This window comes from Rhinolophus sinicus, linkage group LG15, assembly GCF_036562045.2.
Source record: "Rhinolophus sinicus isolate RSC01 linkage group LG15, ASM3656204v1, whole genome shotgun sequence".
NCBI lineage: Eukaryota > Metazoa > Chordata > Mammalia > Chiroptera > Rhinolophidae > Rhinolophus > Rhinolophus sinicus.
In genome coordinates, this window is record NC_133764.1 from 12,710,328 (window position 1) to 12,725,615 (window position 15,288).

The 15,288-nt window shown below is 53.6% G+C and overlaps 2 protein-coding genes across 6 annotated transcripts in view; one reads left to right on the forward strand and one right to left on the reverse strand.

Moving 5' to 3' along the window:
• The first annotated feature begins 5,034 nt into the window (after nucleotides 1-5,034).
• PIMREG (PICALM interacting mitotic regulator) lies at nucleotides 5,035-10,127 on the forward strand. Of its 3 annotated transcripts, XM_074319383.1 has the most exons (6): nucleotides 5,035-5,100; nucleotides 5,641-5,969; nucleotides 7,612-7,911; nucleotides 8,391-8,482; nucleotides 9,106-9,155; nucleotides 9,479-9,612. In XM_074319383.1, the coding sequence occupies exons 2-5, from the start codon at nucleotides 5,676-5,678 to the stop codon at nucleotides 9,137-9,139; spliced, it is 720 nt and encodes a 239-aa protein (XP_074175484.1). In that variant the 5' UTR covers nucleotides 5,035-5,100; nucleotides 5,641-5,675; the 3' UTR covers nucleotides 9,140-9,155; nucleotides 9,479-9,612. The 3 variants fall into 3 exon arrangements, with proteins under 3 accessions (XP_074175484.1, XP_019599349.2, XP_074175483.1); XM_019743790.2 differs by having other exon boundaries at nucleotides 7,612-7,907; nucleotides 8,387-8,482; nucleotides 9,106-10,127; XM_074319382.1 differs by lacking the exon at nucleotides 9,479-9,612 and having other exon boundaries at nucleotides 9,106-9,280.
• A 175-nt stretch (nucleotides 10,128-10,302) lies between these two features.
• The window catches only part of PITPNM3 (PITPNM family member 3), an 88,565-nt gene continuing 83,579 nt past the window's right edge, over nucleotides 10,303-15,288 (reverse strand). For all 3 annotated transcript variants that reach the window (XM_074319381.1, XM_074319379.1, XM_074319380.1), the window contains one exon: nucleotides 10,303-14,506. In XM_074319381.1, the coding sequence (XP_074175482.1) occupies nucleotides 14,204-14,506 (303 nt within the window). In that variant the 3' untranslated portion in view covers nucleotides 10,303-14,203. The remainder of the gene's footprint in view (nucleotides 14,507-15,288) is intronic.

Below are 15,288 nucleotides of genomic sequence, written 5' to 3' on the forward strand. Positions count from 1 at the left end.
CCTTGGCTCCTCTGAGTCTTGGGGGTGAGGAGATTCCGAAAGCCAGCCACAAAACTTTTTTCTTCTTGACCAGAGACTGACGTGTTACAGAGAGAAGGGACACAGGACCTTACCACAAGGAGAGATGAGAACACTGGACGAGGAGCCAGCTAGTGCTGCATCCAAAGGGCTGATGCCACCTCTTATTTCCTGATATTGTGGCCTTGGGTGTCTCCTCTCCCTAACTCTATTTTCTCAACTGAGACAGGAAAATCGACCTCTCCTGCCTCCCTCTCCTGGAACTTGAGAGGTATCCTGGGAGCACTGAGCCCGACCCCAAAACCCAGCACCCCTGAAGGTCTCCCATGAGGAGCCATCAGCATACAGGAGGCCCAGCTGGGGCCAACTGGTCTGGGCCTAGGGACCAAGAATGGGGTCCCTGCAGGACCCCACCCTAAGTGATCAGGTTCCCCCACCACCCCGGCCCAGCTCCATTCCTCTCTGGGGGCAGGACATCAGGCTGGAGAGGACAGAGGTCTTCTTTTTCTTCTGTTCCATCCTTTCTCGGGCCACACAACAACACAGAGCAGTCTGCATAAAGTGTTTCCCCAAAAATAAGACCGGGTCTGTCACACAGGGTGTCATGCGGGGTCTCTGGTCCCTCTCCCCACATAAGAACACAGGATAGGGTGAGGCCAAAAAGGAACACCCACAGAGCCACAGATAGGGGAGTCATACCACTATAGTCTCGCTGGCGGCTGGGTTGGAGACACAGGAAGCAGGAGCCACACTATCCGCAATCCACTGCCCACTTCTCTGCCAACCAATTTCACTTGCTAGCTTCACATGGCAATCCGCCATGCTAACTGCAATCCACTCTTGCTAGCTCAGCCACCATCCTCTTGCTAACCGCCATTTACTGCTAGCGTAGCCACAGCAGCTATATTAGTGGCCAATGGCTCACTGGTTATAGCTGATGGCCAAATAGCCACAGCTGATGGCTATCCAATCACAGTTGATGGCCATTTACTACCCGAGTGAGCACCTTTCCACATGAGGGTGAGAGCCTGGAAACTGCACTCCTGGCTCTGTCCCCACAGGGCCTTATATTAATTTTTGCTCCATTAGGGCGTATTTTCAGAGGATGTCTTATTTTTTCATGTATAACAATCTATATTTATTCAAATACAGTCACGTCATCTTCTTCTGGAACATGGTCGTAACGTACTAAATGCGATCGTCTGGCTGACGATCTTAACTGGGCCTTATTTTCAGCGTAGGTCTTATTTTGGGGGAAACATGATACATAGGAGGAAAGATGGATGCTTCGATGGTAAAACTATAAAGAAAATAAAAGTGATTACCATAAAATCCAGGAAGAGAGGGAGGACACTCAGCGGGGTGGGGGTTGCTTCTTCTGGGGTCCTGGTAATGTTGTTTCTTCACTGCGTGATGGTGTCTTCACATGGATGTTTGCTTTATAAGTATTCATTATACTAAGCTTCCTGATTTAGGCATTTTTCTCTGTGATATAATTCACAATGGAAGAAAAAGAAATAATCATGTCTCACCCTTAAATCTCTCCTATTGTTTAAATTGCTTCCCTTTATAAAAGGGTCAAAGGACGCACAGGGATTGCAATTATCAAGAGGACGTAGAGCTGATCCACTGGGCCTGTGGTTGCCAGGGTGGGAGGTGGGGGGCATGCGGGGAAGGGGATGTTGAAGCTGATGCCAGTGGTTTTGATTTCACTGCTGAGAACAACAAAGTGCTCCAGCCACAGCTTCCAGATGGACCCCAGCCACCACTTGGCCCCCAAAATAACCTCCTAACCGACTTCATTAAAATGTAACTCTAATAACTCCACTCCCCTCTTCGAATTCAGCCAAGGCTTCCCACTGCCCTCAGGATAAATTCTAAGCTCCTTTCCTGCCAAGGAACCCTGCAGCTCCTGGTTCTTGCCATCGCAGACCCTGCCCTCTATGTCTCCTTCTCTGGTCCTGGAACCTGGCATGTTCTGGCCTCCCAGCATTGGCCTTTGCAGAGCCCTCTATCAGACAACCTCGTCCCCTCACTTTGTCCCACTAACTCCTCAGCTAAAATACCATATGCTAAGGGCAGCCTGCCCTGACCTCCAGCTCCAGTGGAGTTCCGCATCCCCTTACACACCATGGTTGCCCCCGAACACGTGGCATTTGTGGCATTTTTGCAGTTTAATGTCTGCTGCATCCCTCAGATTGACAGTTTCATGAGGCCAAGGAAACTGGTGGAAGCTTTGCTGTTGGACAGAGTTCCCCCAGGGCAGGGCAGGGCTGGAGCTGGACCCCAGAAAGCCTCAGCTTGGAACAATGGACTGGCTTTCCTCCTTACAAGGAGGAGCTGGAGCCCCTGCACCCCCCTCAACCCCTCAACTAGTAGTCTGCTAGCTTCAGCACACCCTCCTTCCCACCCCCTCACTACACCACTCCCTGAAAGGCAGAGGGAGAGCCTTCTCATTCAGAAAAAAATGTTTCTTCCTTCTCTCGTTGCCATGGAGACTGTTCTTCCTTCACCTGGTCTGCCAGTTACAGTTCTAAGAGAAGGGGTAGGAATGCCCCAAGCAGGGAGAGCCTCTTCCTACATTTACTCATTTGTCCCCCGATGCTTGATGAGGCCATTTAATTAAAGGTTAAGAATTCAGATATTGCAGTCAGACACCCAGGGTTCAAGTTCCAGCTCTGACTCTGTTCCAGCCTAGGCAGGACACTTCACCCATCTGAATCTGTTTTGTCATTTGTAATGGGAATAAAAATACTCTACTTCATAGAGTTGCTGTGAGGATTAAGGCAGAGTAAAGAAATGCACTTAGCACACATGTGGTAAGGGCTGGACAGATATAAGCTGCTGTATCGATGCCCACGGCATACCAGGCATTCTGACAGGTACTGACAGACAACTGTGACAAGACAACCCAACTTGAAAGACTTTCTAAGTGTTTCACCTTCACTGAGTCTTTCCCACACTTTCAATTTCATTTTTCTAAAAATACTCTTGCTTTCCCTCCACATATTTCACTGGTAAAGGACATGAATTAATTACAATAACAAATACCAGCATAAACAGGCTTGGGAACAAACACGTCTGACACTTGGGAAACAACTCTATTAGGGAACAAGGTGAGTGAGCAGGCAAACTAGAGCAGTGAGCCATTGTAAAATAAATGTAATGAGCTGTCACCGGCACTAAAAAAATAATAAAATAATAAAATCTCAAAGGACATCACACATAGTCAAGTACTGTTTCAGGAAACGTTTGTTTCAGTTGTATATATGTGTGTGTGCTGGGTGACTTACCTGGGGACTAGTCCCCTTGATATTCCCTGTGCAAGAACCCCACACACGGCACCACACACACACACACACGCACACACACATACTCACACTCAAACACAAACATACACACTCAGACACACACATTCTTTGTTTGGTTAACTCATTCTCTAGGCCTCAGACCTAGATAATAATTTTTGTGTCATAATTTTCTTTGATTGATTAATTAATTATTGATTATTTGACGCATTCGTGTCCATCTCTTCCCACATGCTAGATTTGAGCTCCATGAGGGTAAGGAATGCTTTGTGGCCCATTTTTAGCATAATGCTTAATCTATTATGTTGGTGCAAAAGTAATTGTGGTTTTTGCAATTGTTTTTAACCTTTTAAACCACAATTACTTTTGCACTAACATAATATTAAACACCATTAGGTATTTAGAATAACATGAGAGAGGGGACGTGGGGAAGGAGAAGGGCTGGGCGAGACCAAGGTGATGCCCTCTGAGGCCTGTTGGTTAAAAGTGCCTGCAGTGCCCAGGAGCAGTTGGGTATCCAGGAGGTGAGTGGATACACCTGTATGGGAGAGGTGCAGAAGGAGGAGAAGCAGTGTTGTGCGGTGGTTTGGCACTTGGAGTCTGGCCCCAGACTGGCAGAGTTTGAATCCTTGGCCCTGAGACTTACTAACTGAGGGAAATTGGGGCCCAACCTAACCGTTTGTCTATGCCTTGTTCTCCTCATTTAGTCGCAGGCTGCCATGAGGGTCAAATGAGCTCATAATATAAAGTGCTTAGAACACAGGTAGCTGGTGCATAGTAAGTACTCCATACATGCTCTTCGGTCTCACCATCCCAGGGAGGGGAGGGCAGGGGAGCAGTAGCTGAGGCCACAGAAGTGGGTGAGATCAGCCAGAGACGAAGAAGAGGCTAAGGACAGAGCTTCAAGGAGCCCATCAGCAAAAGAATGACCAGAGAGGTGGGGAGTGGTGGGGCTAGTAATGGAGGGGAGATCAGATGAGGACGGCAGCAAGGAAACCGAGGGTCTGGACTGGCCAGTGCTGCTAAAGATGGGGGAAATGGGGGGAGCTTTCTGTATGGCATATTTTTTAGATTGTTTAGATGCTAAAGGGAGGGAGACATTCAGCTGAAGAGAGGGGAGGGTCAGTGGGAGGGGGGGCGGGGGGGTGCTTAATCGGAGGAGAGCAGGAGATGTACTAGATATCTCCCCTCTTCCCGGTTGGGTTTCTCCGGGGCAGAGCGAGGGTAAACACAGACGGTAGAGGGCCAAGTGGGAAGTTTGAAACAAAACATCCACGGGAACCCAGGCCCTGAGTTCTTTGTGACAAAACCACTGAGACCTCCTGGCAGTATGGGAGGGATCCCTCTGAGCCTGAAAGGCCGCCTTCGCCCCGCCCAATCAGACCAGCCCGAATCCTTTGTAGCTCGAAGAGGGGCCCCGGCGGCCTGGGGCTGAGCGTCCCGGAGGTGGAGCAGGGGGGCCTGGCTGGCGGGCAGTGGCGGATTCCCGCTGTGGCGCGGGCTGGACCTGCAGATACAAAGGGGCAGCTTCGCTGGGCGCCTAGCCCCGCGGGGGTCCTGAGGGATGAATGGGGACGGCCGGGCCAATCCGAGAGCAGAATTCACAGCCTCTAGAGCAGAAGGCCAATAAGATCCCCGGTGCGACAGCGACGCGGGGAACTAACCAATCAGATGTGAGAACTGGGCCGGGGGCGGATCCGCGCGGAGTTTCAAATCAGCTGGGATGGGCTAGGAGCATCTGTGCTCGGCTTCTGTTCTACTTGGGGGCTGTTGGGTGAGTGCGGGCCGGGGCGTTGTGGGGCTTCTGTTCTGAAGGCACCTGGGCCCGGGGGGAAGCGTGGAGGTCTAGTTAGGACGGGTACGCTGGTGGGGTGTCTGGGTATTGCAAGGTGGAAATCGGGGGGTCTTGTCAGCCAGTCGGGGTCCGGGCAGGAGCGCGTTGGCTCACGGCTAGTTTGTCAAAGAGCCACAGGTCGTCGTGCCCGGGGCCCAATGCTGAGGCTCGACATGGGCCGCTCCTGACCCTGCCTCCCTGCTTCAGGCGACAGCGGAGAGGAGGCTGAGATGAAAAGACAGCTGTTTTAGACACTTGCAGCCAGGAAATGCTGACTGGCCTTGTTCAGCCTCTGCCCTCTTCTGGGCCTCGCTGACCTCCCTTTCAGGAAACACCCTCCTCTCCTCAGCCACAGTTGCCAAGTGCCTCCACCCCAGGACATGAGCCTCTATCCCATCTCTTCCCTCATACCCAGGGTCTCTGCGGAGCCTGGGAATGGGATGCAGGATGCCTTGCTGACCTGCCTTTTGACCTCCCCAGGGGCTGGTGAGCAGAACAGACTCTTGGCCAGGCAGATGGCCTCTCGATGGCCAGATGTGCAGGTCTCGATGCGCAGGAGATCTCTCCAGGACCAGGAGCAGCTGGAGGAGAGCGAGGTGCTGCAGCCTGCTATTGGCCATCTGGAGACCTCCAGTGGGGCCCTGGGCTCCCTCTGCAGAGAGTTCCAACGGAGGCTGCCCCTGAGAGCAGTCAGCCTCAACCTGGGGCCAGGCCCCTCCTGGAAACGCCTGAAAACCCCAGAGCCAGGGCAGCAGGGCCTCCAGGCTGCAGCTCACTCAGCTAAAAATGCCTTTGGTGCCATGTCCCAGGTAATGCTGACCATGTCCAGGTATGGCGGGCTTCCTTGGTGCCAGACAACTGCTGTCCCAAGGAGCCCCCAAGAATATTGACTCCATGAAGACAATGACTTTGATTTGTTCATTGCTGTGTTCCCAGCACCCCAAGTAGTTCCTGGCACATAGTAGGTGCTCAACAGATAGTTAAGTGAGTGAAGGAAAACAGTGTCATAGAAGAAACATCCTTACAACATAAGATGGTAGAGCTGTATTGTGATGGGAAATTGCAAGCAAGTGGCTAATGGTGGGGGGAAACCAGAAACAAGTTTAGTTGGTGAAGGCTTTCCAGAAGAGGTGAATCCATGGAATTCACACAGGAAAGGGGAAGAATGGGGAGTGTATAAGGCAGGTGAAGTAGTATGAGTCCAGACCCGGAGCTGAGGGGAAGCAGAATGCTGAAGAGAGATGGAAAGAGCTTAGTCTGGGTGTGGCATGAGGACAGAGCAAGGTGAGGCAGTGAAAGAAGGGTCCAGTGTGCTGAAGGTGTTTAGATGGTTCCAAGAGCCAATGGGAAGAATTTACAACAGTGGGAATCAGGTCCAATTGGCATATTAGAACTTGTTCTTTAGCTACTTGAAGGAAAAGGGATTAGTAACATTCTCCCATGAGGGGGGCCTGGGGGTCTGGCCTTGCAGAGGAGTGAACAACTTTGAGAGTTACTTGAACAGTAGATTTGAGAGGGTTTGGGGACAGATGAGATGTGTGGGCAGGAAGATGTCACATATGTTGGGCGTGAGATGCCTGCGGGCCTTCCAGATGGATGTGTCTTCTAACCTGGAGTTGGAGATGTGCGGAGGTTCCCCTAGAAAGGACAGAGGCCAGGAGAGTGAATAGACCTCCGAGGAGAGAACTGGGGGTGGGAAGAAGTTCTCCTTGGTGTCTGATTGGGACTCTGAAGATGTGAGACGGGGAAAGCTATTTCTGAACGCTTTACAGAGAGGTCTCTGAACCAAATGTTAATCCTTGTCTGGAAGAGCCCTATGACTGTTTTATTCCCAGGCATCAGACATGAAACACGGTAGCCTGCCCAAGGTCACATATCTCACCAAATGTAACTCCAGCTGGCTCTAAGCTCTGGACTCTGGTTTGCCAAGGCAAAGACAGGCTAGCTGAGGAAGAGCCTTCACGTTCATCCCCCGGCTGGTGTGAAAAACACAAGAGTCAGGTCTTGATCCTGTGGGTAACGAGGAGCAATAGAAGGGTATTGATCAAAACTGCCCTTGAGAAGGATCTCTGCACACCAGCGGAGGATGGATTAGAGTGAGTGAGACCAGAGGCAGGGAAATAGGTTATCTCACTGTGTCCTGGGGGGCAGGCTTTGCCCTTGAGTCCCTGAGTCAATCTGTGATCTGAAAGGGTTTGGACTTAGGCAAATAGAGGTTCTACAAGCCAGTGGTTCTGCTGCTGCCCCCTGCACTCACACTGGGAGCTCTGAGCTGGGTCCCTGCAGTGGACCCACGTCATAGGGTATCACCTACATCCCTCACCCTTGAGACTAATAGCTGCCTGCGTGTGTAGGACAGCTGATAGGTGGAGGGGTCAGAGGTATGGCTTGGAGATTGGGGTGGCTCACCCTTGGCTTGTCTGTGCTCACTTTTCCATGTACTTATCTCAGCGAATCCAGGAGTCCTGCCAAAGTGGCACCAAGTGGCTGGTGGAGACCCAGATGAAAGCCAGAAGGAGGAAGAGAGAGGCACAGAAGGGCAGTAGCGTGCCAGCTCGCAGTCTGAACCAGAGGAGCACCCGCCTGTCTGGAACTGCCCCTGCCCGCTCAACCCTGGGCCCCTGGGAGAGGGAGCGTCATCGCCACTCCACTCAGATGGGCTCACGGGCCCACCCACTTCGGCGGTCGAGGAGGGAGGCCGCCTTCCGGAGCCCCTACTCCTCTACAGAGCCCCTCTGCTCCCCCAGGCAAGTGGAAGAGAGCTTTGCCTCCAAAATACTAATGGGCCCCAGGGGCGTCTGAGCCCCTCCTGGGGCTCCCTAGAACCAGGGGCACCCTAAGCTTCATCACGTCTGTATGCTGCCCCAGCTCTGTCCCGCACTAGTTGGGGATCTGGGAAAGTCCTTTGCAGCCTTAGTTTCCCTATCTGTAAAAGGAAGAGGTGAGCCCAAAAGCCAGATTTGAAGCCATCTGGAGGCTGAGACTCAAGTGGGAAGAGCAGGGCTTTGTTTTACAAGATCACCTGCCCTTCACTTTGGCCTCATGAGCCTTGATCCATCTGTTCTCTGCCAGCTGCTCCAAGTCACTCTGATGTCACTTCCTGGAGTGAGGGTCTCGGGTGATGACCAGCCCCTACTGGCCCCAGGCTGCAGTGCTGGGTTGGGAGGGGCTCCAGCCACAGGTTTCCAACTAGTCACTGGTGCCTGCGGCTTTTCCTTCCCTTCAGTGAGTCTGACAGTGACCTGGAGCCTGTGGGGGCAGGAGTCCAGCACCTCCAGAAGCTGTCCCAAGAGCTGGATGAGGCTATTATGGCTGAAGAGAGGTGAGTTGGCATTCCATGCTTCAAAGTGAAATGGCCGGGAGGGTCCCCCTGGAGTCATACCATCTTTCAGGCAGGACGCTGGGTCTGGGTCTGGCTCTGGCCCACTGTGTGACCATGGCCAGCGCCCCCTCTTCTCTGAGCCTCGGCCTCCTCTTCTGTAACATGAGGGAATGAAAGACCTAGATTGGGGTGGTGATTAAGATGTACCCTGGATTTCCATGGCCCCCTGGGCCTTGGGCCCCCATGTTTGTCCATCACCTGGAACCTCACCAGGCTGGGTACCTGATTCCTGAAAGAACTGCCCTCCCTCTAACACTCCCCATGGCTCCTCTATGCCCTGCCTGCCCATGGAACTGGGAAAAGTTGCATGGCTGCTGTGTAGTTTCTGATCTCTGCTCAGAACCCCATCTTGTGAGCAGGGCCTGGGTCTGGAGCTGCCCTAACTTGGGGCCTTTTGTTCCTGGCTGTGATGGGCTCTTAGGTGGGCCCCTGCCAGTTCTGACTATATGCTGAGTGGGCCACCTTACAATGTAGCCAGGTCTGGTCTTGTCTAGTCCCAGCTGGGAGGGACCCTCAGAGCCTGCAGCCCCCAATGGCATCTGTCTCTCCTTTCCCATCTCTAGCAGCGACATGACCATTTCCCTCCTTCGTGACTGAGGATAGTGCCCTTCAGGTAATGCCTTCCTCGCGAGCATCTTTCTCAGTGTCCTCCCACTCCTCCCCCTCCTGCATGAGCACATACGCATATTTGGAGACATGTTAATCTTTCCTGGAAAAACCTGCAGAACAGATGGGCCCTGCAAAGTAGTAAGTGTGCAGCCTTCCTACGGGCTCAGAGCCAGAGATGCTGACCTCACTGACCCCATCACAAACGGAGCATACTGGGACCCCACATAGCTACAGCCACCTTCCAGCTCCTTGTGCGGGGAGGCTACCGTTTCCATGCCTCCCCTGCTTGAGCACAGTGATATGCACGAAGGGAGCTCTGTCTTACAGGAAACAAGCCATCCCTGACCCCCACGTCCCCACGCCCAGGATCGGGGCCGCCCCATGAGTTCCTGGAAGAAGCCCCTAGGAGTCGGCAGTGCCCCTGGTCCGCTGCCAACAAGGACCCGGGTAGGGGCTGCTCTGGGCCTCTGCTCTCCTGCTCCAGCCACATCTGCACCTGCCAGTGACTGCCTGCCACAGCCCGAGGGTGACTCAGGACGACCTGCAGGAGTGGGAGCATTGTGCATCCTCCCCTTGTGGGCTTTGAAACACTCCCCACACTTGAGCCTTGTTGCTGCTTTGTTTGCAACGTGACACGCAGGCTGCAGAACATACCTGAGGGCACTGACCCGTGGGGTCTGCAGGAAGTCACCCACTATGTCGCCAAGTGCTGAGGCTCTTGGGAACCAGCTCCCGTCCTTGCTCTGGAAAAAGCGATGGGAGGGATTTCCAGGCTCTGAGACCCTGGGTCCACAAGTCCCTATTTATATTCTCAGCACAGGGCACTGTGGGTGGGCAGGGGTGGGGAGCACTGCTCAGGAGCAATTCTGCCCTAAGTAAATTATTTAAGAAATCTGCTTTGTCATTTTATTAGAAAGAAACCAGTGTGTAACTTACCTAGATAACGTTGCTTTTCATAATAAAGACTCCCTCTCTGTATCTGACATCTCTACTCTATCACCGCCGTCTCCCATGACCCTCTGAGCCATAGGTCTGTGGTTCGGAGCCAGGTTTTGTTTCCCGCATGCACCCCCACTCTGAGTCAGTCTGCCCCCCAGCTCAGGGAGAACAGGAGCAACGGGAAAGTTGTCTCAGCTTCTTTCAGAGCAAAGCACATTGTAAAGGCAAATAAGGTTTTTATTTAAGTGACAACGTTTGAGAGTTAAAAACCAGCTCACATCAAAATCAAGACCAGTTGTAAAAATCTTTTAACTCCGTAATGCTGTTTTTGTCTTGTTAGAAATCTGGTATTTTAAATGTTCTTTTCTAACGGATTTTGTACAAGGCAGCCATGAGGAATATAATAAACCTTTTTCACCACAGAACCATCCACCACAGATAATACTGAGAGTAACACACTTAGGAACAGTCAGACCACGGACGAGATCAGACAGGCTGCCACCACCAAGTAAACAAATAGAAAAGGACAGCAGGATCCGGGGGTGGGGGTCCCCATGAGTGAGCTGCCCTCTTGGCCTGCCCCTCTTTGGTGTCACTTGCCTCTTCTTGTCCCAACAAGAGTGGTGTCCCACTGATATTTCTCCCGACCACTCTGTTGGTTCCTCAGCAAGGAGAACAGGACCCAGACCAGGCCTAAGTGCTTAGACTTAACCCGAACTATGATTTTTCAGAAAGTTTCCCCAAGCCCAGAGGGAGCAGAAGGAGGGAGGTGACTTTGCTTTTGGCTGAGTCAAAGAATAGGTTTCAGAGCACTTGGCACCCAAACCCCAGGATTCCGCAGGAAAGTTTAAGGCGGGGTCAGCTGCGAGGCCTCTTCGCAGTCAGGGCACCCCTCCCGGGCAGGGCTGCTCCTGGGCTAGGTGGGAGAGTGTCCATGCAAAACCATGCCACCTCCGGACTCTGTCTCCGGTCCAGCTTTCATTTAAAAACTGGTGACTTATTTTGTCTGCAGGACACTTCTGGATGTGGGTAGAGGCTCCAGAGTGGTAAAAGGTGTTTGTTTAAAAGCCATGAGACCCAGCCTCTCCTCTTTCAGAGAGCCCACCCCCCAGTAATCTCTGAAATACTGGGGTTCAAACGTGTGTTTTCTCTGGCCCCGCATCCAGGCAGGAGGCCCATTCATCCAAATGCATGAAACGTTTCCTTTTTTTAAAAAATATTTTGCGGAGTCTAAGGGAGGAGTCGAGCACTTGAGAAAAAACAAACAAAAACAAACAAACCATGCCGCCAGAAGAGCAGGCCCCAGCTACAAGTGCACCCTGAACCCCCAACAGGGCAAAAGTAGAGGAAGGCGGCAGGCAGTCCCTCTGTCAGGACAGCCACCAGACTGGAAAGAACAAACATGCCACATGAGAAACAGGGAGCTTTGGTCAGGCGGGAAGATCTGTTTCCAGCTCCCGAGGAGCAAGCACACCGGAAGCTGGAAGGATTCTCTAGAAAACAGCCGGACATGTGTCACAGAACTACTCGGGGAGAGGCAGCGACCCCCCTCCATGGAACAACACGACTTGGTTCTTTGTTTTTCTCCCATGTAACTGGACAGACAAAACTGAACAAACCACTACTAGAGAAAGTGCATATTGGTTACAGAGTTGCTGGGAAAGCATTACTGAAACCGTCATTGTCTGAGGCTGGTCACTACACAGAACCACACATACAGCCAGTCACACACCGACTAAAGCTCCTAGAGCACGTGCTCACAACATCGCACTGTACACCTTCAGCATCTCAGAGGGAATCGTCAGAGCCCCAATCCGGAGCTCTGGAAAGGAAGGGGTGGTGGCACTCCTGCTGGGGCTGGCATCCCAGTTCCATCCCCCAGAACCACAGAACCGTGCTCAAGTGGACTCCAAATCCCCCCGGGTCCTGCCCAGCTCCAAGCCTGGGGTTCTCAGAAAGGGCAGAGGGAATCGAACTTGGGGACAAGTATCCCACGATAATTATTTTATCATTGGAAAGTAATACATCAGTGGCTTCTCCAAAAAGGAGATGGTAGAGTGTCAGAATCAGACTAAGTCTGCCCAAGTTTAACTCGGGGTATTTTGGGAAGGGATTAGGGTTGAGGCGGTTATGCCACATGAGCCGGTACCTCACGGAGAGCCGTGAAAGATGACATGGGAGGGGAGGGATGTGAGCTGCCAGGAGGCAGGCCCAGAGAGGAAGCAGAGGGTGGTCACCCCTCCCCGGCAGACTTGCCAGCAGCTCAGTGCAGCTTAAATGCATATGCAGGGCTGAAAGTGGAGCACAGAGCTGGGAGACAGGTGGAGTGGATGCGGCCGGAGCTGGCAGACTGGAGAAGACACGTTTCTAGTAGAGGGAGCAAAGGTGGGGGCTGGGAGCCTGGAGCCCTCCAACCCCCACAGGGTGCCCCATATGCGGGTGGTGCCACCCGCCCCTACCAGCAGCTGCGGTCGGAGGACACTGGCCACATGGGAAGTGCAAGAGGTAGACAATGAGCAGAAGCGACACTGAGCTGACACAGGTGCCTGCTGTGCATACATTTGTCTGGGCTCGGGGACAGCCTGGCCCCTGACTCAGAGCCCTGGCTGAAAGAGCTGGATCGGCCTCAGGGGCAGCCCACGGGGGCTCAGAGGCAAGCCCTGGCAGCCCCCCATGGCGGGTGTGAGCCTGAGCCAGAGAGCAGGGGGAAAGTGCAGGAGACCAATGCTCAGGCCAGGGGCCCAGCAGCACAAAGGCCTGCACAGGCTTTGAGGGGCCCCAGGAAAGCCACACCCTGCCAACCTCAGCGCATGACCCAGGAGGAAGTCATGGGCACCAAACCAAGCTAAGTGGTAGGGGGAAGGGAAGAGAATACAACAGTTTGAGCCAAAACTACATGAACCCCCAGAGCTCTGGGATCTCATCTCTACGCCTTTCAGGAGCCAAAAGGAAGAAATCAGCCCAGGCAGAGCTGGGGAGGAGCAGTCAGATCAGTGCCCTCTGGGAAAATGTCTCTGTCCCTGGGACACTGGGTTTGGGCATCAGTGCAAAGCAAATCTCTCCATGGAGCAGGGACCCCTACGCCCCACCCTGCACCCCCAGGGGCTTCCTTTGGAGTGGTGGGGCACCAGCTGCTTCCTCCTGATCCACAAGAGCCCCCCTCTCAGACTATAGGGACGGTAGAGATCACTGAGCACTCGGAGGGAGTCTTAGGCCTGAAAAGCCACAGGGGGCAGAAATACGGGACAGCCGAGGAGTCAAAAACTCGCACCAATCTCAAGCTGGTGCAATTGAGATCCCTCAATTACATAAGGAAGGCAGGGCCCAGAGAGGGCAAACAACTGGCTCAAGGGCTCACAGCCAGCCCAGTTAAGCCAGAGCCCAAGGCCAACGCCTCACCTGGGAGGGCACTAGGCAGGACTCTGGGAAGAGGAACAACTGTCCTCAACTGCCACGGGAGAATGGTGATGATACAGAGGACAAGGGGGGTGTGAACAGCTGCAGGAGGACAGGCCGTCAGCACCAGACCCTGCCCCCAAGGGCTATGGACAGACACCTGAACATAGGAGGAGCCCAGGGGACATCCTCTCACTCCCCAAAAGTGGCCACTTTGCCATAAGAGAGCCAGGCTCAAGAAGGTAACCCAGGATGTCACAGGGAGGGCAGGCACAAATGCCACGTGCCCCTCCACCAGACAGCCAAGGAGCTGTACCTGCCAGCGACTGTCTACCTCTGGTCTGGGGGCTTCTCCCTTTGGGGCCTGCCTAGCATTGCTGCGGAAGCCTCAGGAACTCAGAAAGGTGGTCGACTCTGTCAACTACTCCAGCTCCGGCATGCCTGCCCCCAGGATTAAACAGACATCAACCCTGACTTGGGCTTGAAGTCGCAGGCACGGGGGAGGCGGCAGCAGCGGCACCGAGACCCCGGATCGCACCCCCTTGCAGCCTAGGGAGTCCCCAAGGCCGGGCAGAGTCCCTCCCCCTAGTGGTCGGACACTGCTGGACGGACACAGGAGGAAAAAAGCAGGAAAAGGCCTGTGTCGGGGAGAAGGCAGCGCTCCGGTCCCCGCAGGCAGCCTGGCAGGGCCTCCCTGCTCCGCGCATAGGCCAGCCCTCAGGGCACCGACTCAAACTTGGGGGGCCCACGCGCCCAGCTGAGCGCAGGCAGCGACCGCTCATGGTCTTTGTCGGACTCAGGCTGGCTCTGCGCCCTCTCGGGTTTGGGGTTGGCGGGTGGGTCCGGCTGCTGCACCGACATGGTCCTACGCAGGTGGTTGCGCTTCCGCAGGAAGTCAGGCTGTGCGTGCAGGCCGAAGCTGCCCTTGCGCAGGACCATGCGCGAATTGTTCTTCTTGGGGCGCGAGCGGTGGCTGGCTTCCAGGGCGGCCAGGTGTGCGGCGTAGCCTTCACTCAGGAACTGCGGAGGGCGCAGGAGTTAGGCCCGCAGGGCAGGCCCCTAGTCCTGCCCCCACCCCAATATCATCCTACCCCCACCAACACCCCACCATGAGGTCTCCGGCTTCTCCATAGAATTCCGGAAAACGGGAAGCTCTGGAGGTTCCACAGAGAAGCTCATTACCATTCAAGGCTCCCAACCTGCTTTGGACAAATGAGCGTTTCTATCTGTACGTGTGGGTCACTGGAGAGAGTACTGTAGATTCTTGATGAGGGCGAAACTCCCATCTTTGTCACTTACACTAAAATCCCCAAATATGTCTCTCCTGTCATCCACCTCCCAACATCGTCATTTTCTGACCCCCACAGCTACTGTTCTTGCCAATCCCCCCACTGTGTCCTCAGTTTGCTACTCAAAGTGTGGTCCCTGGACCCTTGTTAGGCAGAATCTCAGGCCCCACCAGAGGCCCACGGAATCAGAATCTGCATTTAAACCAGATTCCCACGTGGTCCGTGTGTACATGCAGAGTTTGAGATCAGCATTGCTCTACTGTCCCCACACTGAGGTCCCTCCGTCTTCGCACCCTCCACCTGCCAGTCAGCATCAGACACCTCACACTCAACATGCCCCCAAAAGGAGATCACCTTCCCTTCAATTTGCTCCTAACATCTGCTTCTCATTCCAATAATGGCACCCAGTTACTGAGCTAGAAATGGGCACCATCCTTGGCTTTCCCCTTCCTTCATGCCGCAAATCTCATCTGCTCATTACCAAATCCAATCCATTGTGCCTAGAAATGTCTC

Bases quoted from the DNA above. Each gene is read 5' to 3' on its own strand.
- PIMREG (XM_019743790.2), top strand. From the start codon at position 5,676: ATGGCCTCTCGATGGCCAGATGTGCAGGTCTCGATGCGCAGGAGATCT. The intron at 7,908-8,386 runs GCAAGTGGAAGA...CCTTCCCTTCAG, and splicing joins GAGCCCCTCTGCTCCCCCAG to TGAGTCTGACAGTGACCTGG. The intron at 8,483-9,105 runs GTGAGTTGGCAT...TCCCATCTCTAG, and splicing joins GCTATTATGGCTGAAGAGAG to CAGCGACATGACCATTTCCC.